Source organism: Ambystoma mexicanum, chromosome 1p, assembly GCF_040938575.1.
Source record: "Ambystoma mexicanum isolate Mex_15411 chromosome 1p, UKY_AmexF1_1, whole genome shotgun sequence".
Classification (NCBI taxonomy): Eukaryota; Metazoa; Chordata; class Amphibia; order Caudata; family Ambystomatidae; genus Ambystoma; species Ambystoma mexicanum.
The window spans coordinates 1,045,384,353-1,045,410,079 of record NC_090921.1 but is presented as its reverse complement, the minus strand read 5'-3'; the positions used below and the strand labels follow the sequence as shown (position 1 = coordinate 1,045,410,079).

At 45.8% G+C, this 25,727-nt stretch overlaps 1 protein-coding gene across 6 annotated transcripts in view; it reads left to right on the top strand.

The window, feature by feature from the left end:
• The window catches only part of LRRC36 (leucine rich repeat containing 36), a 1,132,044-nt gene that overhangs the window by 205,081 nt on the left and 901,236 nt on the right, over positions 1-25,727 (top strand). For all 6 annotated transcript variants that reach the window (XM_069604413.1, XM_069604376.1, XM_069604369.1 and 3 more), the window contains one exon: positions 5,403-5,496. In XM_069604413.1, coding sequence (XP_069460514.1) covers positions 5,403-5,496 — 94 coding nt within the window. The remainder of the gene's footprint in view (positions 1-5,402; positions 5,497-25,727) is intronic.

The window sequence follows — 25,727 nt, the reverse complement described above, 5'->3', positions numbered from 1 at the left end:
GATTCCATAGCGATCCATAAAAATAAAAGGGGCATTCAAGCCTGTAAAGTCACTTTAAAACATCAGAGACCAATTTTTGAGGTGATTTTTATTAATGTGTATTGGAACCCCGCCTGCTCCAGACTTCAGGACTGTATGGAGGAGCTTGCTATGTTGTTGGAAAACATCAAAATGCTCTATGGGGGTGTTCAAATAATACTTACGGGGGATTTGAACACTCAATGTATTCCAATATCACAGGAGAAAACCAACCAAAGATCTCAGAGAATCTCAGAAAAGGGTAGCATCTGGGTGGAGTTTCTGGCTGGTTGGGGGCTGAATATGGCAAACAGATCACTACCCGGGCTATTCCTTCATCCCCTACTTGGCACCAAGGCCTTTCTGCATCGACCCTAGACTACATTTTCCTGTCAGCAGATCTCTTCACACGTAATGTTTCCCTTATCATTAAGCGGGACGTTGGGAGTGACCATGCCCGCTTAGAGCTGACTTACTCGGATATTGCCATCAGGTTGCCAGATAAACAGAAACAAGCCCTTACGAATTGGAACGGTAGAATACGCCTTCCCAAGTACAAATGGGAAGGTGGGGCACTTAACAGCAATTTAATAGAAATGCCTAACAACATTCAGCAAGAAAATTGCCAGCCGGAGGGTTTTGTTAAATTCATCTGGTCAATATATCCACCAAGTGTAGGAGGATGGGGAAAAATCAGCTGCATCGCCATTCATTTTATGAAGCAACAAGGCAGAAAAAAAGCTGTTGAATCGGAGATTGAGGCAATTAAAGAGATTGGATTTGAGTTGGGAGGACTATAGGAGGGGCTCTAGAATTCTGTCACAATAATACAAACAGTGGTCTGTGGGTAGAAGAATGCTGCTCATACAACAGGATGGTGAACTAATGTTGAAGTTAATCGATGCCAAGGACTCCATAAATTTCTGGTCGGTCATCCACCAACTAGACGGTATTTCATGCAGCACACAGTGTAATCGGCTGCCGGAGAGTGGGTGGATAGACTATTTGCAAATGATCTCCAACTCCTCTACCCTTAGAAAGCAGCTGGTCCAAATGGAATAATCCCTCCCTTTAGGTAAAACTGCTATTCTGGTTTTTTAGAGAGATCCTTGTGAAAAAAGGTGTCCACCTTTGTGGAAAATCCTGATAATTATTCTGCTGTTCAAGGGGGGCGATCGGACCTCACCAGCAAATTACCGTCCGATCGACCTCCTTGACATCGAAAGGTAGTTGTTTATGAAGATCCTCTTGGGAGAACTAGAGAATTGGGTGAAAGATGTGAACATTCTCTCAAAGCACCAAGCAGGGTTCAGAAAGGGCCTGTCCACTGCACCGAATGGGTTGGTTTTGAATATAATGAGCAAAAAAACTAAGAACAAGGGAGAACAACAACTCTATGGGGCCTGGGTGGATTTCTCAAAGGCGTTCGACCAGGTCGATAGAAATCGATTGTGGTCGAAGCTCAGAAGTTGGGGTATTCCAGAGGGTATTCTGGCAATGCCTATCGATCTTCATAGGGATACCACAGAGTGTGACTAGATGACGAAGGGCATCTCTCAGAATCCATCAGGGTGGAAAGGGGGTTCAGACAGGGTTGCTTGGGAGCACCCCTTTTTTCAATTTATATCTGGCGGATATGGGGGTGTTTCTGGAATCGTCCGCATTGGCCAGCCCAGTGATTAATGGATCTAGGATCCACTGGCTGGCCTATGCTGCTGATGTGGTCTTGTTGGACAATACAGCAGTGGGGTTACAGCACCTTCTGAATAAATTAGACTGCTATGCAAAGGAGAATGGCCTTGCCATAAATCCTAAAAAATCCAGAATATTTGTCTTCAGACATGTGCACAAAAGGCTAATCTATCCTCATTGGGAGTTGGGAGGGCAGCATATTCAAAGAGTCAAGGATTTGGTTTATCTGGATTACAAAGTATATGCCTTGCCCTCTGCTTGTAAGGTAGAGCAGATGTACGGAGTAAGATTGCGCAGCTGGTACCCCAGATGAAAAAGGTGTTAATAAAATATTGCAAATTCTCGATCCTCCCACTGATCAGGTATTACTCTGCAAATGTCATTTCTGTGATCTTATATGGGTTGGAGGCTAAGCCCCTTTTGTGGAATGTAGACTGGCAGAGGCTGGAAGGCCTTATTTGGAAGAGAGTACTCGGTCTCCCTATGAGTCAATCTATGTCCAGCCTCAGATTCGAATTGGGTTTGCAGTCTTTAAAAGTCCAGGCAGACTGGAAACTGATTTCTCTTTCATCTAATTATCACCACTCGGGGAATGTATGTTGTATGCTGACGTTAAAGCCGACTGGGGTGATAAAAAAAATCCAAAATGCTATCAAACTTGGAAGAAAGGGTGAAGGGGTGGCTTACCAAAGCAGACGCGGAGCTTGAGACACTGATCAATAACCCAGGGAAGGCAAAACAGGCCCTAGGTGAGATGGACTGGATCACAATTGACAACACACGCTCCTTAGCTCTATCAAATCAATTTTTGAGAGTTGATAAAAAGCAGGGGTTCTTTGCAAAATATTTAGTAAAGTTCCCAGATTGGAGGATTAGGAGAAACTTTCTCAGAATACGTTTAAAAGTTGTCCAAACAGGAGAGGTCCTGACTAAAAGAGGCTTAGGGGTGTCCACTAACATCTTATGTAATGTGTGTAAAAATCCAGCTAATCAATCCCTTAAACATCTTTTGATGGATTGTGAGGGTACCTGGCTTGCTAGGCTATCACTATTTGCTAGGTTTGGAGTAGGTCAAGAGGGTCATCTATCTGATATGTTCTGGGATAGATTGATCTCCGGGCATGTTGATACTCTGACAATTGCAGTGGTAGAGATCCTGGAAAGAAATAAGATTGTGTTCTAAAATGCTGGCTCTGAATTGTGATTGTTAAGGATGGGTTTATTCGTGCTTTCCCCACATGTATGTAGAATCTATCCAGTCGTTGACTGAAATTTTTAGCTTTATGATCGTTTTGTGAAAGATATTGTCTCTTCCTTTTCAGTAGTGTTTCTCTATTTTTTTCTGTTTCTTTAGACTTATTATGGAGAACTGTTTTTTTTATTGTTGTTTCAATCATTTAGGTATCTATTTGATTACCTTGTATTGGCTTATTTAATCAGGTATGATTGAAAACATTTTGTAAAAGGTTTGATAACCAAATACAATAAAAACTATTTTTAAAAAGTGTAATCGAACATGTAGGCTGTGCCTGGATCCTGATCAAGTTGAATCATGTGACAACACTGTGCCCAACTACGCATAGGACGTATCTTCTTTATTATTGTAGACATGTGGAGAAAATAGGAATAATAAGTGAGCAATTCTGGCAGAGATGTGCATAAGGTTTGAGCTTGGGTATGTCATGAGCAATTGAACAAGTTTGGAAAGTGATGGCCGATAGGTTAGCCAGAAGGGGAGTTATGTAGCCTGTGATTGTGTTCAACTATTTGGAACTTTTATGCTAATTGATGACTGTATATGTTCTTTATGGCTGTACCTTTTTTCTTTTATTTATTTTCGATTACATTTTTTTAATGTAATTTGGCTAATTTTGATGTATTTTGAATGTGTGAAAAGTTGCATAACTATAACACACTAAGGAAGAGTTGAGCACACTGCTATAATGTGCAACATGTGAACACTTAAAAATGTCTGTAGGGGAACAGATAATTGAACACCGTTTGAAAGAGGGTGGCTTGCTTGCTCTGGGCCTCCAGCCATAGACCCTTCACTCCCTAACACAAGCCATATGTGAAAACAAATCAAGTAGTGATGGATGACTTTAATCCTCAAAGTGCTTTGCTCTGAGCTGGAGGTGAACGCCCATGGCTGTCTTTTAGGCAGCATTGTGATGTGCGTGGCATGTTAACTGAACTAAACCATTGTAATCTTATTATATGCTATACGGGAGTTTTTCTTTCATTTCTTAACCCACCATAATATTGATGTTAGGAAGAGGCTGATGTCACATGCAGCATCCTGGGGAATTATTCACCAACAAGGTTGAAACGTGGCCACGGAGCAAAAATGCATGCTTTGAACTACTACATACACAGAGAAGCTGATTACAACGTTGGTGGAAGTGGTACTACCGTTTTGCTAAATCTCGAGTATCTTTCCAGAAACGTTTTTCCACCTGCTTTGTTTTGATGGAATTTCATCCTCACAAAAGCATTAATTACTGCATGCATTGGTGTGCAATTTCCTATTGAAGACCTCCAAAATGGGGAATAACTGAAGGGTACACATGACTCACGATTAGACCCTTCAAGTTACCCATGCTTAATGCATGTGGTCACTGTAATTACCGCCTACCTCGTGATCACGCCTGTCGTGCTTTCCTCTGTGACTCACAAAGGGCCTCATAACAAGTTTGGTGGTACTTAGCAGTAATCCTTCCAGATACCATAAAACAGATTTAATGTTACGCCACTTGTTCTGGCGAAATTACCACTGGATTACAAGTGGTGGTATGGTGGTGTTAGTCCCCATTTATGGAGTCCGTAGAACGACATTGGGATTTTGGTGGAATTACCGTAGACTATTTCTGCCGAAATTGCTGTTTTTTGGCGCTAAGGTGTCAGAATTACCTCCAGCATTTTTGCTGGAGGTTTATCTTCCACCTTGCCTCCAAACCCATAGTTAGGCAATGCAGCGGTAACTCTTACCACTGCATTACCACTGTTTTTGGCCACACACCACAAACTCATAATAATGCTGCGATATGTCTGGAATGTTAACGTGCAATAGTCTACACAACTCTCATATTTTACAGTACAAGGGTTTTTCCTTTTTTTGTTGTTAAACCTACTATTATTTTGATGGTCTTTGGTACATTTCATTTGTATCCTCACCTGCAAACATTTCTTGTTTGCTGCTGACGTTTTTCAGTGCAGAAGCATTTGTGAACAGTTGCAATTACAGCTTTTCCTGGTTTTCAATCCCATGACCCTTGGTGAAAGCGATAATGGAAACATACACACAGACACAGCTCAGTGGCCATGTGTGCTTCACTGGCACCTCAGTATGGGCGACAGCGGGATTTCCCGGTGTTCTCAGAATGCCGTTCCGGTTCACCTGAGTGCACACATTCAGCGCTCCGTTGTTTTGGTAATTATTAATCTGTGGCTTGAGGAGGAGTTTTAATACGAAGCCATTCCAGCTTTCTTGCTTTCCCTGGTGTCGTTGTGTTCGAGTGCAAGCCGTTTCTATGGTACCGCCTGGGAGTTTACTTGTGCTGCAGTTGAGAGAGGCCTGCCAACTGCTTCCTCTCAAACACAAGCTAGGGCGAGCCAGTGCCGGCCATACATGCTTGTTCAGATCTTCAGCAATTCACAGTCTGATTTATTTAACCAATCCTCGTTCATTGCAGATGACCGAGCGGTGAGGGAGAGCGAGCGACACTCTGCAAAGATGCTCTTCGCCGAAGAGGAGACACGTAGAAACCCCGAGCAGGAGGCGAACGGGTATGAAATCTTTTGACTGATGCAAGCGTTTAGTCTTTCTTGCAGAGCAGTGTGTGAATCTGGTCCTGAGTCCGTAACAATTTATTTTACTGAAGTACAACACGTAGTCGCCCAAGTGTTTGTTCAATAGCATACATGGGAATCAAATTTAAATGGGATCGGGAGCATTTGAAATTAATTTTTATGGTATTTCTTTTATTTTGGAGTTTATTTTAGCACGAATGTATGACTCGTGGATACAGTAGCGCTGTCCGACACTACACGATTTAATGACATTGCAACTTTGTAATCAAGCATTGGCAAATCCGATAGTTTTGGCTTTTGAATAGGCCCCGTAGAAGCATTTGTCAACCATTAACATCATATGCTCAGCTGCTCGCACCTTTGGCAAGCTTTTGCCCACATATGTCCACGCACTTGCATCATCCCCTGGGGTTGGCTTCAAATGTCCAGGTACAAACCATGAACATGAATTTCCCTGAAATGCCCTGCTAATCACGTGGGTGGGTGTGTGCGCGCGCTAGCATGTGCAGTGTGTTGGGGCAATTTGTGAACAGTGTCTGTGTGTGTTTGTGGTCTGTGTGTGTGTGTGGCCTTTGGGTGTGGTGGCTGTACGAGGGGACATGTACATGTACATGTGCAGGTGCAGCATGTGGGGGAAGTGTGAGTGGGGGTGCAGTATTTTTGTGGCAGGATGTGTCTCGAGGCGCACTGTGTGCCTGATGGGGGTGCAGTGTGTGTATATGGGGGTAGTGTGTGTGCGCGTGTGTGCAGGAGGCTGAGTATCTGAGTGGGCAGTATGTATGGGGGTGTAGTGTGTGGTGGCAGTGTTAGTGTGTTTGGGCAGATAGTGTGTGGAATGTGTTGGTACAGTGTGTGTAAAGTGTGTGTGGAGGAAGTGTTAATGGTTGTTGGGGGAGCGAGTATGTTTGTGTATGCGTTATGGGAACAGCGTGGTTGGGTGTTGGCAACGTTTGTGTGTGCATGTGTGACTGGAAGTGTATATATGAGGGGCAGTGTCTATGTGGGAGGCAGTGTGTGCATGGTGTGCGAGGACAGTGTTAGTGTCTGTGTGGCGGTGTGTGTGATTATGGCCATTATGTGTGAGGGGGGAGTATGTATGGGGGAAATGTGTGTGCACGAGGGGGCTCCTTGTGGGGAATAGGTAGTGTGTGCAAGTAGTGGATGTTTGGAGTAGTGTGTCTGCAGAGCTCTCAATTGTCCCATGGCCATGCAGGAGAAGGTCACCCAATCCTGTTTTTGCTTTGAATTCTGGGACTTGTAGCTTTTCATACCAATTTGAAATTTAGAAAAACTACAAGTCCCAGAATCGAAAGGGAAAAAACAAGACTGGGGGCCTTCTAACGCATGGCCCTGGAAAACTGGAGTTGTGTGTGTGTGTGTGTGTGTGTGAGAGAGAAGTGCGTGTTGACGTGAGTGTGAGAAAGTGCGTGTTGACGCGTGTGGTGTTTTGTGTGTGAGGGCAGTGTGTGTACGTGTGTGTAGAGTATGCTTGAGCAGGACAGAGTGTGGGAGCAGTGCTTTTGGGGCAGTGTGCACGAGGGCACAGTGGGCATATGGGGTTGGCCAATTTGGGTGGTAGTGTATGGCCTCAGTATGTTTGTGTGAGAGAGCAGTGTGTTTTGTATGGGCAGTGTTGGTGTTCTTGTGCAGTGGGGCATTGTGTCTTTGAGCAGTGGGTGGGTGGTTGTAGGTCTGAAGGCAGTGGGTGTGTAGGAATGTGTGCAGCTGGTGTGTGTTGGGGTCAGTGTATGTGGGTCTGTGGTGCATTTGTGATGCTAAGTGTGTGGGGGGTTGGCAGTGTGTATGGGGTAGTGACAGTGTGAATTTGTGAGGGAAAGTGTATGTGGTGACACTGTCTTTAGGCATTGTGTGTGTTGGGAAGTGTGGAGGCAGTGTGTATAGAGACAGTGTGTTTGTGGCAGCGCATGAATGTATGGGAGCAGTCAGTGTGAGCAATGCGTGTGTGGAAAGGGTCATTGGGGCAGTGAGTGGTTATTTGGGGGCAGTATTAGTTTGTGTGGGGGGGATTGGGGGCAGTGAGTGGCTGTGTGTGGAACCCATGTCTGGGCAGTGTGTAAGGGGGGCCTTGTGTATTGGGCAGTGTGTGTGGGGGCTAATAGTGGAGTGGCAGTGTGTGTGTGGCAGCATTGTTTGTGATGGCATTATGTTAGTGTCTTTGTGTGTTGGGGCAGACGGTGTGGGTGGGGTCAGTGTTTGAGGGGGCATTGGATGGTAGGAGCAGCAGGTGTCTGTCTGTGTGTGTGTGTTTGCCAGTGTGTGTGTGTTTGCCATCTGGCAAGGTTGTGGAAGCCCTGGCTTTTTTGATTAAAAATAAAATGATGCAGGGAATTCTCTAATAAAGGGTGGTGTGCTGACCAGACTCCTCTCTCCACAAACTCCATGCCAAAAGCATAGTGTACACCGGTAACCAGCTGAATCAGAAGCCCTTGCTCTCTTGTGGCACAGAGCAGGTTCAGGGCACAGGTGCCCTCTTTACAGCTGTAGTGCCAGCCAAGTCGATGCAGCTCAGTGGCTGCATTTAAAACGCACACCTCTATTCCAAAACCCCATAAATATATTAATGTGCTGGTGGCACATTTAACTTTACATATAAGCCATACCTGAATTAGGGTATGGTGGATGGCATCTTTCATAAGCCACATCAGTTTGATATCACGCATGTGAGCCCTGGGAGCCCAGCTCACCTGTGGAGGAGTTATGCATATTTCCTTCAGCCATGCTGTCTCTGCTGCTCCCAGCAAGACTGTAGCCCTGGTGGTTGCCTCTCCTTGATCCTTTTTGAGGGCATGTAACACCCTCATCAGTGGGACAGCCACTCCACAGGAAGCAGTCCTGGAAACCGGAATCAAAGGGCACACCCTTCCCAAAAGCACTAGCCTCACACTACGGTGCTGCATTCCAAAAGTGTCACGACCCCTGCCCTAGGCCTGGATTGCCAGGCCAGGTGGGCTACCTCTAGTACCCCCATCAGGCCCTCAAGGGCCTTGACATTTGCCCCCAGACTCTCTTGGTGTCAGTCCTGGCGCCTTTGGCGCCATGCTCATGTGCTTAAGCAGTAATCGGGGCCCATAAGGGCATTGCGCAACAACATGGATGCTTCCACATGGCTCAGTTCCTGAACTGAACTATGCGGTCTAGCATTTTGGGTGTGGCAGGCCCAGAGACACCTGGGATGCCTGCAGGCTATATAAGCCACGGCCGGACTCCAGTACATGCTTCACGTTACTTTGCAATCCAGCAACGTGACGCTCATCGTGTTCAGCTGCATCTGCGAACCTCGGAAGAACAGTATCTGAAAAACAAAAGGACATCGTGAAAAGCAGCAGCTTACCTGTGATTCCTCCGCAAGCTGCCCTCCGCTCCTGCAACCATCATCCAAGGTACACAGAGCCGCCCGGATCGTCGAATCTGCAAAAGGAGAGAAAAGGACATTAGACATTTTGTAATTGTTCCGGCAGTTTACCTCACTAGTCGCTCATCGACTAGCATCACCTTGGGACTTCTTGCTCCAGGTGAGCACGGCAACCTAAGAACAAAAGACAACAGGTTAGCAAAGGCAAGGCATGATAGCGCTGTGCATAGCACCTACTTACCGCATCAAGGCGCTCTCAAGACACCATCACCTGTCGACGAGTCCCAATTCAGCCAACGTTCCAGAGCGAACGTCCGCGCATCTATGGAGAGAGAAAGACATTATTTAAATCCATGAAAGGCATACAGTATAACAGTAATAAGACCTACCTGAAAGACTCTAAAGGGCTTGCATCAGTGAAGTAACTAGATCACACTCACCCACAAAGGACAACGCGCCCCTTCCAAGAAGGCAGGACGGAGAGCACACCAAAACCTATAACAAGGTGAGGAAAGGTCCGGGGAGGGGCTGCGGGCATACGGGGTGTTGGGAGGCTCTTACCCCAGTTGCCCAGTCTTGAACATTGCCCACCTGTTTTCCAGGCAGAACTTCTCCGCTGATTATACCAGGGAGTGGCTGAGAAGGGCACCAGAGTCCCCACAGCTGGGTGGCGTACCCGTGGATACCAGGTGAGCGTAACAAAAAGGGCCTTTTGAAGCTTTTGACAAGGGAATGGACTGCGTTAGTATAGACCGAGGGAGCTCCACACAGCTAGGAGACACTGTCACCATCTTGTGTCTCTCTGCCTCCATCTCTCTTCCATGCCCCATTCACTTCCTGTAGTACAAAGCCATGTGGGTCTGATGTCAGAAGACAAAGTCCACTGATTGCAAGGACAGGGATTGGATACATAAACCAGACTTGCTTTAGTCCAATCACCTGTGGACTTTTACCTTTTAAAAGAGGTGGTCTTCCACTTCTCCTCAGATCCACTTTGGAACAAACACCTAAGGAAGAATCTCGTTGGAACTCTGTTGGTAAAGTTAACTTTCCAAAGCCCTCCACCAGTGAAGTGAAGACCTGTGTGTCCAAGGCAGGAGGCAAGCTCTGTTCTTTACCCATCTCCAGAGCACATTAGGGGTGACATGCTGCTTGGGCAAAACCTGTATCCGTGCTAGTCATCCCGCTGCCCAGGACCTCATTGTGGAAGGAGCCCTGAAAGTGCGAACCAGCCTTCATTGTGTTGGGAGCCCGGGAACAAGGACTGCACTTGGCCGTGAGGCTCCTGAGAGGTACTCAAAGCACCTGGTAGTCAGGTTAGCCAGGATTCCTGCCTTTCCTGCTGCGAGCCATGATTCGAGCTTGCACAACTGCATCAAACCAGCAGAATCCTCTGGGGCTGCCTTTGGCATTCACCCGATCTTTGAACCGCTATCTGAGCGCGTCTTTGCCTCGGCTCTACCCCGGTGCATTTGCATCCTTCGAGCTGCCATTCGACCTGCCAGCATCGTCCCTGCTGATCTTCATCGCCTGTCGACCCGAGCCGTTTCGAGATGCACAAACAGCACCTAGAAGCCTCGTTTGCCGTTGTTGAACCGCCAAGGCCAGTGAGGTAATATTAACTGATACTGCCCCGGTCCAATATTGTGCCCTAGAGACTGCTTAGGTCACCATTCTTCCCTTTCTGTTCAACTACATATCCTTTTTGCAATCATTTTGGTTAATCATGGCCCCCAGTGCTGCATCTTGTGAAGAATTCTATGGATTCCTCACTGAAACCCTGCCTAAAGTTTCCTCCAATGTGATGGCATATTGTCATTATAATATCCCTGACCTACATATAAGATCTACGACTCTGGGTACAAGCTCTGAGCAAGCCTTGCTAACCGCATTATGCTCTAAGGCATTTCAGGATGAACACCTTCCTAAAGGTATAATGCAAAAGGAGCTGGCAAAATCACCTTAAGTCAAATGATTTCCTCTGTAACCACAAAGCCCATCTTTGAATGATTATATTGGGAATATATCAACCCTTAAATTCAAATCAATACTTAAATGTAACAACTTTGTGGTAGAGGACTACAAGTCCCATAATCCCATGAGTACTTGGATGAGGAAGAGGGCTAAGGAGGCATCCTTTATCAGTAATCAGGCAATTAAGCCTAATAGCCCACACCTGAAGGAACCTGGGAGGCATAAAAGGCCCTCTCAGGTGCAAGCAATTGGAAGGAGCTGGAGCTGGAACTGTGACTGGAGTGCGAGCTGTAGCATTAATAGCAGAAACAGGGCATGAGGCTCGCAAATCAAGAAGAAGTGGGAGAACAAGAGGGATGATGTAACATGATACAGCAGATTTCACCTGCTTGTTCTGAGAGAGTCCTGTTTCCCCCAAACTCTGAAGTGCAGAGGCTGCTCATCGGAAGGCGTGCAGAGAGCTGTCTTTCACAGTGTTAGCCTGATTGCTGTGCAGCAAATGTGCTGGAGATCAAGGCGAGGAGCAGTTGTCAAGCCGTGGGTCTCAGGAGCGAGAGGGGCTCCAGAAACGTGTGGCCGGACCAGAGACACCTTCAGAGAGGAAGGGTGTGGTTCCCAAAGAAGCCATTAGCAGTAAGTTGTGGCAGACGTTGCACGACCCGCAGAGCAAGTAAAGAAGCCGGTGAGTGAAGCTTGGCCTTCTAATATCTTGCGCAACATTATCCAGTTCCATATTCACTTGCGTTTACAGCGAGCTGAAGTTGTTCGTTAAAGTTGTAATGCTTGAACAATGGAAAGGTAGCACTCGCATATATTAGGAAAGTCCTCATACTCGCGTGAAAAGCAAACGCTGCTTAACCCCGTTGTTAAACCCTTAAAAGACTGTAACTATATGAAGAAGTGGTCGTGTTTCACTAATTAAGAAGAGGGAACATTGCGAAGGCCATTACCGAATATCTACCTTTATAAAACAATTGTTGAAACCTTTATCTTATGAAAACTACATCAAGACGTGGTCGTGTGCGCCGAATTGTGTTTCCCAAAGGAAGACTGAACTATATTCTTCCTTTTAACGCACGTTTCATTTACAAGAAGTTAAAGTGTATTTACTATTGGAGAAGAGAGCATTTCCCAAGCAAATAGTCTCCGCATTTTAAGAGTGAAATCAGCCTTTCGAATGGACTGTGTCCTCCCACGTATTCCTCATCTATAGTATCTTCATTTCCCGCTTTAGCTGCTTCAGAAAAATGTTTCTCTCGTCAGAGGGCACTGTGCATCGAGACGGTCGACTTGATGTCGCTCGAGGGCTTCCATCTCGGTTGACGTAATCGTCGAGTACATATACCACGCACAGTGCCTGTTGGCTTCAGTTCTGTTTTTTCCTCGATTGCTTCGAGATCAACGGTGCGCTTCAGTTTTCTTCAAAAACGTATCAAAAATGGCCTCGTCTTCAGCTCTGAATGCTCTGAAGACGGGCTTCAAAAAGTGTATAAAATGCAACGACCAGATGTCTTTCACAGACCTGTGTAAGATATGCCTCTGGTGCCTGGGCGTCTAGCATATAACCGACTCTAAATCATGTCGGTCGATGACAGGTAAGGCCTTAAAAGAGCGCAAATCTAAACTTGCAGTGGGTAGGATTGTCCCCAAATTCCCGTCCACTCCTTCTAAATGTGGTTCAACGCACGAGTCGAGAGAGTCCTCTCCTCACAAGAAAAGATCGAAGAAACAATCCCTCTCGAGGAGCAGACACTCCTTGTTTTCGAAAAAATCTTTGAGAAGGTACATATCACCTTCTTCTTCCTCGCCTTCTTCCTCAGAAAGGAGCGTAGTCTGCCCAACTAAATCTTCCTCCAAAGAGGAGTGGGAACTCTTTAGGAGGAAAATGTGCAAAATCTTTGATCAGTTCCCGACCTCCTCAAAGCATAAGAAAAGTGGGCTTCCTACGGTCGAAGACCAGCATGACGCCAAAGCGAAAACATGCACGCCCTCGAGCCCGGTTCATAAGCCTACAAATACTCGAGAGTCTTCGAGTACTCGACGAGACAAGAAATCTTCAGGCGACAAGGCCAAAGTCCCTCGAAGCACAAGACAAAAGTCAAGCCGTCAACACCATTGACGCCACTGACGTCGACACCATCGACTCCTTCGTCGATACAAAAAACATCAACGCCGATTGTAAATTCTTTGTTGCCATTACATCAAAAAAGCCAGGAAAAGGTTTTTAAACCTTTACCTAAAATGGATTTTTTCTGGTCGTTCACTTCAGTATATTAGGGCTATGAAACCTCTGATGATACCTCTCTATGTGGTCTCCAATTGGATACCCTTAGTATTCACAAGAATACTAATATAGCTGAATGCTTTATTTCAGAAGAGACCAGGGTTAGGGAACTACATGACACCGTACAGACACCTTCCCAGAACTAGAATCTGGGAAACCATACCTGGCTGATTATGCAGATGCATCCTACAGACGCCTAATGTCCAGAGTGGTGTAATTCTTGGGATGGAGTAGATCAGCTCCTGCATTTGAACAGGACGACCTGACTGACATATTGGACAAGGGTCCTCAATATGACCCCTTTTTACCATTCCATGTGGCACTGCAAAAAAGGGATGCAGCCAACTGGGAAACTCCAGAGTCCAGCCCGGCAGAAAACAAAAATTTGACCAAAAAATACAGGCCATCCAGTACTGACCATGGCTACCTGTCAATCCATCCATCTCCAGAAAGCCTTGTAGTACAAGCAGTTACATCTTTCTCCAAGCTGCGTACCCAACCATACCCCCTGATAGGGATTACAAACGCATTGACTCCTGGGCAAAGAAAGTCTTTGCAACTAGCATCATGGCTTTAAAGTCTGTTAATTCCACATGTGCCCAGGCAAAGTTTACATTCAACCTGTGGGACTGCATAGCAGTGGCGGCTGATCACATCCCTCAGGGTGAGGAAAGATACGGCTTTGTGAACCTGATAAGGAATGGCAAAGAGGCCATGTGTGAGTCTCTGCAATCAGGTCTGGACCATGGCGGCAAGCACGGTCATAAGCAGATTTGCGTGGTTGAGCAAGTCTGGTTTTGCACCTGATGTACAATCCAGACTCCTTAACATGCCCTTTGACGGCTCCCATTTATTTGGAAATAAAGCTGATGCAAGCCTTGAAAAGCTGCAGACCTCAACGGCAGCAGCCAAGTCCTTAAGTGCCATGGTCAGGCAGCCACCGCCTTTTCACCCCAGCTGATCGTCTTGTGGAGTGGGGAAGGGGGGTAGGTCTTTTCGCTACTACACCTCAGTTGGAAGAGCGAGAGGCCAGGCTGGTCAAAGAGGACAGTGAAAATTCCCTCATGGTGGACATGGGAGAGGTGCTAAGTCAACCCAAGCAGCTGCGGCTTTACCATCAGCCGTTGCTTCAGCCCCCTCAAAACCACTCTGAGGTCTTGACTCGCGCACCCCGGTGGGAGGCAGACTGTCGCAGCAGCTGAGAGAATGGCAAGGTATTACTTCAGGTGCATGGGCACTGGAAACAGTAGCCCAGGGTTACTGTCTCCCCTCGGGATCATCCCCCGGGAAACCATTTGCTAAATGTTCCAGATCCATTCCTGTTGCAGGAAATGTTGAGACTACTAGAGAAAGGTGCTATAGAACCAGTATGTGTGATGGAGAGGAACAGAGGATGGTATTCTCCCCATTTCCTAATCCCCCAAGAAGGAAGCAGAAGTGAGACCTATCTTGGACTTCAGATACGTTCCTCAGGAAGGATAAGTTCAAGATGGTCGCACCTTTTCATATCCTTCAAGCCCTCCAGTTTCAGGATTGGATGGTATTGTTGGACCTTCAGGATGCCTACTGTCATGTGCCTATCCATCACAAGTACAGGAAGTACCTGAGGTTCGCCATTGGCGGTTCTCATTATCAGGTTCGAGTTCTGCCATTCGGGCTGACCTCCGCCCGAGGGTTTTCACCAAGTTAATGTCAGTGGTGGCAGCAAGTCTCGGGTGTGGGCGGATTCACGTCTGACCCTACCTGGGCGATTGGCTGATCCGGGCACGTTCACCTAAACAGGCTCAGGAGCATCTCAGTATCACCTGTCACTCCCTCCACAGACTGCTTCTCCCTCAATTTCAAGAAGCATCACATGTTCTGATGCTTGTTAATCTGCTTATAATCACATCCTGTACATATGGATCCATAGGAACTTCATCAGTAAGGTCATGAACGCCCTCTTCATGAGGAGCACCAAAAGTCCTCTGAAACTTTTCCATAGGCGTATAAGGGCTCTCCTCACGAGGCCTTTTAGGAGCAAACCTTTCTGAGAATTCAACAAACTTCTCCATCCTGTTCATACATGTACAGGATGACAATCCCTTTGGGGACCCTACTGATGATCCTGCTGATCCCATAGAGGGTTGGGAAGACAACCAGCGGTTGAAAATCAACCTTGGGCGTCCCCTACCCCGGACCCTGACACCTTATGTTTGGACTCCCCTCCCTCCACACCAGTCCGTCAGGCATCACCTGTTGATGATCCGATGGCGTTTAAAGCTATCTTAAATAAGGCAGCCGAACACTTCCAAATTGCCACACAGGAGGCTGTGCCAGATTCAGACTTTGTTGACGACATACTAAAGGAGAAGACTCCTGCCAGTCAGGCTATCCCATTGCTAAATTCTATTAAGAGACACCTGACTCCTTCATTGTTAACGCCCGCTCAGACCAGGGCTGTTAATCCCATAGTGGATAAGCTGTTTTGCCCTTCTCCTTCTGACCCCCTCTACATTAGGAGGCATGCCGCTCCGGATTCCCTGGTAGTTACGACAGCGAGGAAAAGGGCGGATGACCCCCTGTTCACAGGTGAGGCACCGCCTGATAAAGAATGCAAAAAGTTGTACTCACTAGGGAAAAAGGGTTACGACTGCTGCAGCATTCTGCATACGCATAGCCAACAATACCACACTGTTGGCTAGCTATTCGGATCTTCAATGGAACCTGCTGCAGGACGGCCTTCAAGAGATCCCTGAACTGGTGCAGGCTCGCCTGCTTGTGATTGTATCTGAGGGCAAGCAGGTGAACCACAATATTCTTAAAAATACTTTGGACGCTGCTGAAACAGCGGGTAGGACTTTAGCCCAGCGTACCCTATTAAAACGGCATGCCTGGTTGAGAAACTCTGGTTTCAAGCCAGAAACCCAGGCATCCTTAATCAACAAGCCGGTGGAGGAGACCAACTTGTTCAGCCAAGGCCGTTGATGAGGCGCTTCAGACAGCAAAAAAGGAACACGAGACTCAAGACTTTAAACCAAATTACCCAGGCCAGAAATGACCGCCAGATCCGGGCACCCTCCTATGCCTCCCCGATCGGGGCACGACTAACATCATCCATTCATGCATGGGAGGGGATAACAGACCAGTGGGTGCTCAACACTGTCACCCACGGGTACTGCATCGAGTTCTGCCGACCACCTCGATTCAGACCTCTGAGATCAAGACGTCTGACGCCAGAACACCTATGCATCCTGCTGCAAGAGGTCGAGATCCTGCAGGAAAAGGGTGCCATATAAGTCGTCCCTCTTCTACAGGTAAACAAGGGTATTTATTCAGTGTACTTCCTTGTACCTAAAAAGTATCTCACCATGCGCCCTCTGGTAGACTTGCGCCCAGCGAACAAATTTGACAAACCTCAGAAGCTTAGTATGGTCACATTACAGGAAGTAATTCCTCTGCTCACACAGGGGGATTACATGGCAACATTGGACATGAAAGATGCATACTTTCATATTTCAGTGTTGCCAGCGCACAGAAAATACCTAAGGTTCGTGATAGAGAACAAGCACTATCAGTTCAAAGTACTCCCCTTCGGCATTGCCTCGGCACCAAGGGTATTTACAAAAGGTACTGACAGTGGCAGCAGCGCACCTGCGCAGGCAATCCATCCCAGTTTATCCTTACCTCGACGACTGGCTCATAACAGGGGATTCCTACGGAACATGCCTGTCGAACGCTCAAAAGACGATAGACCTCTTATTCATCCTGGGATTCTCCATCAACGAGAAGAAATCCAGCCTAGATACCTAGTCAAATCGAGCAGTTTCTGGGGGCTCTAATTCGGACAGAAGACTGCCTTGTCTTGCCCTCCAACTAGTTAAAAACATGCTGTTTCAGATCCCTCAGTATGTAGCCAGTCGAGAGGTGATGCGACTGTTAGGAATGATGGCGTCCTGCATTTACTTGGTTCCTCACACGCCTTTGCACATATGTCCCATGCAAGAGTGGCTCAACAGCCAGTGGTGTCAGGCCAGCGGACAATGGGACAATCTAGTGGTTATCTCGCCAGCCCTCGTTCTCACTCTGCAGTGGTGGTCGAGTGAAAACCTCTTAAAGGGAAAGTCTTTCACCACCCCCGCAGCAGAAGCCACTCTCACGACGGACGCATCTCTCACGGGGTGGGGGGCTCACCTGCTTCAGCAGACAGCGCATGGCGTTTAGTCCCCAGAGGTAGCATCCAATCACATAAATCTGTTGGAGCTGTCAACTGTATTCAAAGCACTGAAAGCCTTTCAGACACAGCTGCAGGGGAAGATGGTCCTGATCCTCACAGACAGCACCACAGCCATGTACTGATGTACTGCCTGAACAAGCAATGGGGTACATACTCTCCAGGGCTGCCCAAACTGTCCCAGAACATTTGGAAGTGAGCTCTCAAACACAGGATTTTCCTGTTGTCCCAACACCTTCCAGGGGAACTCAATCTTCTGGCGAGGAAACCTAACACCCGATATTGCTACTCCAGTAAATGGAACAACTTTGTCATCTGGTGCAATTCCAAGGGCGTCAATCCCATTGACTGCTCTCTTACCAACATTGTATTTTACCTGACTCACTTCCTAGACTCGGGCCTGATTTTTAATACCCTGAAGGTTCACCTAGCTGCACTATCAGCCTACACTACGTCCCAACAAAAGGTATTGTGGTGGAAAATACCAGTTATTAAGGCTTTCATGGAAGGGGTTAAAAGGATTCATAATCCCATTTCTAACCCGGCTCCCCGATGGGACCTAAATGTGGTATTGACTAGACTTATGGGGTCTCCCTTTGAGCCTATGCATAAAGCAAGTCTCAAGGACCGTACCTACAAGACCACCTTCCTAGTGGCTATCACTTCAATAAGAAGAGTCAGTGAACTACAGGCCCTTTCAGTTCTAGACCCATTCATTACAGTTCAGAGATAAGGTGGTTCTGTGCACTCACCCTAGATTTGCGCCTACATTTATTTTCAAGTTCCATGTGAACCAATCTATAGAACTGCCGACTTTCTTCCAGAACCCCACTAACGTGGCAGAAAGAAGCCTACACACTATAGATGTGCGCAGGGCCGTCCTGTATTACCTGGAAAGAACTTGACCTCTAAAAAAGACAAACCAGTTTTTCGTTTCAGTGGCAGCTGGTAGAGAAGGGGATCCTGTCTCTAAATCAGCCATTTCAAGGTGGATTGTCAATTGAATCACACTCTGTTACACTCTTGCTAAGAGAGAACTGCCCTCCAAGCCTAGAGCACACTCTACTCGAGGCACTAGGGCTTCCATAGCATTCATTGCAAATGTTCCCCTAGAGTCCATTTGCAAAGCGGCAACCTGGAGTTCTGTACACACCTTTACAAAAACACTATTGCCTAGACACTCATTCTAGGTCTGATTCTCAGGTGGGACAGGCAGTACTAAGACATATTTTCTCTACTGTTCCTTCTCACAACCCACCTCTGGGTACTGCTCGCTAGTCTATGCACAGCATGTGATTCTAAGCAGATTAACAAGCATCAGAAGACATGCATTCCTTACTGTAATAGCATTTCTGATGATTGTATCTGCTTAGGTTCACACGCGCCCACCCTTCCTCCCCGCTCGGGTGGAAGGAACCTAGACGTCTTACTACTTTCTCTTTTTATATACTCACTCACGATAGTCATAAGGTTCCCTCACGGCAGAAAAAATAAAGCGATAGTCATAAGGCTCTCTCACAGCAGAAAAAATACAATCAGAGGGACCTCGACGCGAGAGGGGTTTTGGGATCACTACACGTCACGTTAGGGATAGTGTTACAGGCACGCCCATGTCGACGTCCCCTTTTGATTCTCAGACAAGATGCAATGCTCTGTGGTTACCACTGGATGTTGGACTATATGCACAGCATGTGAATCTAAGCAGATACAATAATCAGAAATGCTATTACGGTAAGTAATGCATGTCATACCATGTCAGAGACTCCAGTTTATTGGAGCAGTCCTGGATGTATCCTTGGGAAAAGCCTGGCCACCCGAGGTGAGGGTTTAATACATTTTGCAGATGGTCACCAAGTTTCCGAGTGCCCAGCATCTTCCGGCATTAGATTTTTTGAGTTTGCTCAACCTCATGGCATCCTGCATTTTTCTGGTGCCAGAGGCTTGCCTGGAATGAGATCCCTTTAATGAGCTCTCAGAACACAGTGGTTCCAATTCTCAGGAAGGATGTCAGACCTCCTTCAGATTCCGAGCAGTCTCTCGCAGGACCTTCTGTTGTGGGCCTGCGTGGACAACATTCTGAAAGGAGAACCTTTTTGGCAACCATGGCCGTAGATAACAGTAGTGACGGATGCCTGTGAGGAACTCATGGTGGCAACAGTAAAGACAGACACAAGTGATCACAGTTCAAAGGTGTTTATTAAACTGTACAAAAAATTATTAAACTTAGGGGGAGTATCTCGTGCTCAAGGTCAGTCTTCTCAATGTGACTATTAAGGTAGTTCAAACAAATGTTCCAAATGTCCAAATCATATAAGAGATGATATTTTTATTCTCCAATAAGAAAACCAGCTGACACGTCTTTCGACCCCTGGTCGTTGTCAAGGCTGTAAATGTCATAGTTAACACATAAACCCAATGATAATGATTTACATTGCATTCAAAGCATAAACATAAAGTCATGAAGAAAGATGTATTGCAGGAAAAACATGAAATTGGATGAGTTATACCATATTTTGTCACACGCCAGGCCAGGGTTGTAGGGTTGGAGTCAGTGGAGGATGAGAATTTGGTTCGAAAATAAAAAAAAGGGGAGAATTGCATTAACCAATGTGACAATTTTCGTGACCTCCCATTGTATTAATTTCATCCCAAGTTACGTCATTACGTGATTGTAGAAATATGTCCTTGCAACACCGTATGTGTCACACCATATATCCTGTCATGCATTGGTGCACAATTGACCAGCAATTGAGGTGCTTGTGACCAGCAATTGAGGTGCTTGTGAGATATTTAAACCACAGTACCCGATATAGACCGTATGATATATCTGTGATAGATATGAACAAAACGTTTTAACGGAAATAAACACTGAAATACGAATTCAGTGCTTGTTGTTATTGACCGAGACCAAGATGAGATAATTTGTTATATTAATATATTAGATGGAATTAAATCCTACTCACCCTAAAGTTAATCCAAAAACATATGCTTCTGTTAGCAGTTGAACCTGGGTAAATGTCAAATACGCTTCCAAAACATGTTGATTGTTAATCCATCTGAAGTGAGGATAAGTATTTGTAATAATCTACTACCTGTTGAAGCAGAAATTTGCACTACTGTTTGATTAGAACTCTTACCTTGCTTACAAGCATTGATGCTGGATAATTTTGAGGCAGATTGAGTTTCATAGGACCATTTCTGGTATATGTTATGTTAGACGCCCTGTGAAAAATATGATTTAAAATAAGCGAACAGTCTATTTTGGAGTAATGCCATTTATCAATATTAAATGTCATTTCTGGTGTCTATTTTGCAAGATGCTGTAATAGAAATAAGATTCAAAGTAACGAGAAAATCTGATTTGGAATAATGCCATTATCGATATGAGTTAGTACCTAGTTATTACTGTGGCCCTTAAAGTCAAATGGAGATAGATAAAGACTAAAGTAGATGCCTGAATTAAGTGTTGTGCCCGTTGTCCGTGTGCCCTTTGTGCTTCAATTATGTATTGGCCCCACTATTCTGTGAATGGCACCATATATCCCCACAAACAAGCTGTTAGGAGTGAGAATTAAATAAAACAACATGTACCTTCATAATTGGGATAGATCCCATGCACCAGTTCTCCAAATGTGGACAGATTCGCCTGACAGCAGTCAGTTTAAACACTGTGTTTGCCGCGATCGCGGCAAAACTGCAATTCAAAATGGCGCCTGCGATGTGATGACGTCACGCGTACGTGTGACGCATGACGTCATCAATGTAAACACATAGCGCGAGTGATCAGCGCAATATGTTTTACATCTAGCTGCATCCTAAGCGCAGTGGGGATGTCCTAGTCTGGGTATATCAAAATATTAAATGTCACAAAGTCTATTATCTAATTAAATGCCCAATGTTGCAATTTACTGTAATAATTATAAAATTTAATAGTGTTGGTGAATTATTGACAAATACCAATATGCAAATCAATTCATGTAAATGTCCATAAATTAGGATTTGAATGAAAAAAACTGCCTCCACGCGTGATGGTTTAGATACCTGCTCCAAAGTAGTTGATAGCTAGCAATATAAACTGGTGATACAAATTAGTGCAGCACACTGTCCTTATGACTTCCATATCAGTTTGGTATCAGTGTTCCAGTGGGGGAAATTATATGAAAATAATGAATCGATCAAAAGTGCTCACTCACAAGGTCTGGTGGGATCTTGGAGCCCAGTACAGTCTCAAACTTCCCCAGCACGAGACAACAGTTCTACTTGCAGCTACCTGGGCCCTCGATGGCCAAGTCTCTCTTCTCCTGAAAATCTCTTGCCTTCGAGGGCATGATGTATTCAAATAACAAAAGCAAAAGTTCCTTCAACAAAATGAAAGTTTGTTTCCTGGTTTCACTTGGGGTGAGGATTCTTCAGTCATGGGTCCCCCTCTTCCAGGCGCTGACACCTCTTTACTTTCAGCCTCCCTCCACCGGGTTCACTATGGCTTTTCCTTCCTTCACAAATCTAATGTCGATGGACATCACTCGGCCGGGTTCACTCTTGTCAACACACTGTTTCTTGGGACTGTAGACTTGCCCCCTTCTCGTCAGCATCCCTCTTCCAAATTCACTCTTGCCAACTTCACATTACATTCATTTTCAATGTCTGCGGGATTCACTTCCCTTACTTTCTCACAGTTCTTAGGTCAAAGGCTTTCGACTGTACGGGGATTTTGCTTGACCTTCTGTATGACCACTTTGACCTATCTTGGGAGCTCTCCTACGGCCTTCTGGTATCTGTAGTTTCATTCAGACGGGGATTGATCAGGGTTTCATGGAGCAGCACCCATGTGGTGGCAGCCATCTTTTGTAGCTACCCTCCCTTTTACAATGTTACAGTTCTTTAAGCTTTTCTCACTTTGCCACTGTGTTCCCCTCGACTCACCGGCTGTGATGAACCGCTTTGCGTTCCTCCTCACTAGAGTACCGGTACCACGGAACCAGGAATCTCCCTCGCTCCGGCTTATCAGAGTTGATATACTCTGTGTACCGTTGACATCTGCCGCAGCACACTTGGGCTATTGTCCTCGGCCTTACAATTCTTTCACCAGAGGGTTTGCAGGGTTTTGTCGAAGAGGGCAAGGTCGTGTCTCTCCTCGTCAGCCACTCAGTGTTTGCCGCCTTTCTCCTCCTCTTGAACTGCCGGGTCTGGATAGCCGTCTCGTTGTGTGGTCTGCCTTGCTTGTACTATTCTCTCTTGCTCCACGTTTTATCCCTGTGGGGAATAGAAAGGGCCGTCGGGTGCATGTGATTCTGATCAATTGCCTGACCCTTGTATTGGTACATGTCAGGTAAGCGGCTCTGGTGTTAGTCCGTTGTCTGATGTGTCGTGCAAAGTGTTCGTGCGGAAAAGGGGGGTGGGGCAGTGGTTTTGAACATCCTACATGGTAGGATGGGGAAAATGTGTTGAAAGAACTGGATCTAATAGCGATGGCTGTGTCTTGGCCACCTGCATGACAGATCCCCGGGAACTAGCTAGGGAGACACCTTCAGGTTTCTCACACGCCTCACTCACGGGGTGGCGAGCCCACGCCAACTATCTGACAATCAGCGGTCGTTGGTCTCCATCGGAGTCCAAACTACACATCAGCCTTTTGAAGCTGATTGAAGCTGAGGGCAATCAGACTAGTGCTGAAGGCCTTTCTGCCCTGTAAGAGGACAGAATGTCCTGATATTGACATACAACATAGTGGCCATGTACTACCTCAACAAGAGAGGAGGCATAGGGTCACTACCATTGTGCAGAGAAGCATGCCGCTCTGGTTCTGGGTAACAAGAAGTCTATCTGTCGGCAGTTCATCTAGCCGGAGAGGAGAACACAGCGGCGGATGATCTGAGCAGGCAGAGGACAGTCTCTCTCGAGTGGCAACTAGCTCAGGAAATCCTTCAAGAGATCTTCAGCCTTTGGGGAACCTCCTCAAGTGGATCTGTTCACGACCAGTATCAACCAGAAGTGCGAACTGTTTTGCTCTAGGGGACGCATTCGTAGTGGACTGGGAATTTCCACTCCTGTATGCGTTTCCTCCAGGCCCCGTCATTCCTCGCATCATCATGAGGTTGAGCAAGTTCGGGAAATCCATGATCTTAATAGCCCCGGATTGGGCCAGGAGGACGTGGTACCCGGACCTTCTGGAAATGTCCATCTGCCCTCGAATAAGTCTTCCACAAAGAGTGGAGGGTCACATTCTCCAGCCAGATGTCAAGACACCGGGCCTTCACGCATGGTTTCTGAGAAGCTTAGGTACAAAGATTGGGACCTCCCCGTTGACGTAATGGATATTTTGCTTTCAGGGAGAAGGCCAACAACAAAATCCCTATACTGCTGCCGTTGGAACAAGTTCTGCAGCTTGTGTAGGTAAAATGATGTGGACCCTTTTCAATGCGATACACCTACGCTGTTATCTTTTATACTACATTTGGCAAATCTGGGGCTCCAGATTGGAACAATCAAGGTTATCTAGCAGCGCTTTCCATATTCAAGCGCACCTCAAAAGAGGCATCCTATTTTTAAATACCCTTAATTCAATTTCTTAAAGGACTCCCAAATGTGTTTCCTCCTACACCATTCCAAGTACCAACTTGGGACCTTAACCTGGTTTTAAAGTTTTTGACATGCGCTTCTTTCGAGCCACTCCATTCCTGCCCTTTAAGGCTGCTAACTTACAAAATCATTTTGTTAGTAGCGATAACATCAGCCCGCAGGGTGACTGGGTTGCAGGCATTATCCTGTAAACCTCAGTTTACCACTTTTTACAAGGATAAGGTTGCCCTTAAGGTCAAACCCTCTTTTCTACCGAAGATTGTTTCATATGACCATTTAGCACAGGAAATTTTGCTTCTGGCTTTCTGTCCTCCACCTCATCCTGGTAAGGAAGAGGAAAGATTCCATAATCTCGATCGGAGGAGAGCTCTAAGCTTTTTATATTTCGAGGATGGCAAAGTTGCGACAGCACGACCAACTTTTCATTGAATATACAGGACACAAACTAGGTCCATCAGTCACCAAACAGACCCTATCCAGATGGATCATACTGGCTATTTCAGAGTGCTACGGGCTAGCCGGGAAAGATCCCCAAGAAGGTTTAAGGCCTCATTCCACTAGGGGCATGGCAACTTCCTCTGCCCTTCAAAGGGGAGTTCTGATAAAGGACATCTGCGAGGCAACTACCTGGTCCACCTTCCACATGTTCACAAAACATTACTGTTTGGACACTCCTAACAATGAACGAAGATTTGGGAAGGCAGTACTATGCTCCATTATAGACAAACGGTAGCTCTCAATTCTGACTCCCTCCTCCAAAAGAACCTAATACTGCTTTGGGAGTCTGTCATAGATGAGGAATACGTTGGAGGGCACAATCCATTCGAAGAACAAGTTACTTACCCCTGGTAACGTACTTTCGACTGGATGTTCCTCCCACATATTCCTCACTGCCCTCCCAACCTACCCCACTGTACAATTTCTGAGCTTTGCCCCTTGCGCTCTTTTAAGGTCTGATAATTTAAAGGCACTTATCAACGTCGTCAATTTTACATATGGTGGGGGAAAAGCAGAACTGAAGCCAATAGACGCTGCTTGTGGTATATGTACTCAACGATGACGTCATCCGAAATGGATGCCCTCAAGGGACATCGAGTCGACTGTCCACACGCACAGCGCCTTCTGCCGAGAGAATTTTTTTTTCTCCAAAGCAGCTAAAGCTGAAAATTAAGATATCATAGATGAGGAATAAGTGAGAGGAACATCCAGTCGAAAGAACGTTACCAGGGGTAAGTAATTTGCTCTTTTCAGAGTTAAGAGCAATCTAATTGTTACTGTGTGTTTAATAACAGTTCAACAGATCTAAGATACATGTCCAATTACACTATTGTACCTCAACATTTCATCTCCTTTTCTTATTTTTAATAATTTCAACTGATTTTTTTGTTTTCATTCAAAGCTTAAAGCAAAATCTCTTAACTTACTCTTAATAGTTAATCAAGTTCAATGTCTTGGTTATTTCTTTACCAATATAATTTCTGCATCAGTTATTTAGTGCCGATGTAAATGTTGAATATTTCATACTGATATGGACATCTTGTATTCAACATCAAAATACCCACTGGTCTTTATATTTTTTTTTTTCAAACCAATGGGGCTATAGTCACAATTACACATTTTTAAACAATTCTACCATGTTCCCTAGCTTCTGTTTGTACAGCCACCATCACCTTGTGATCTAAAGCCCACTAAAAACCCATAGAAAAAATTATTTAATTGCAACCACGTCAACGTCTCGTATGAAAACAATTTTACAACTAATTTGGTTCCTTCATCGATGGAGT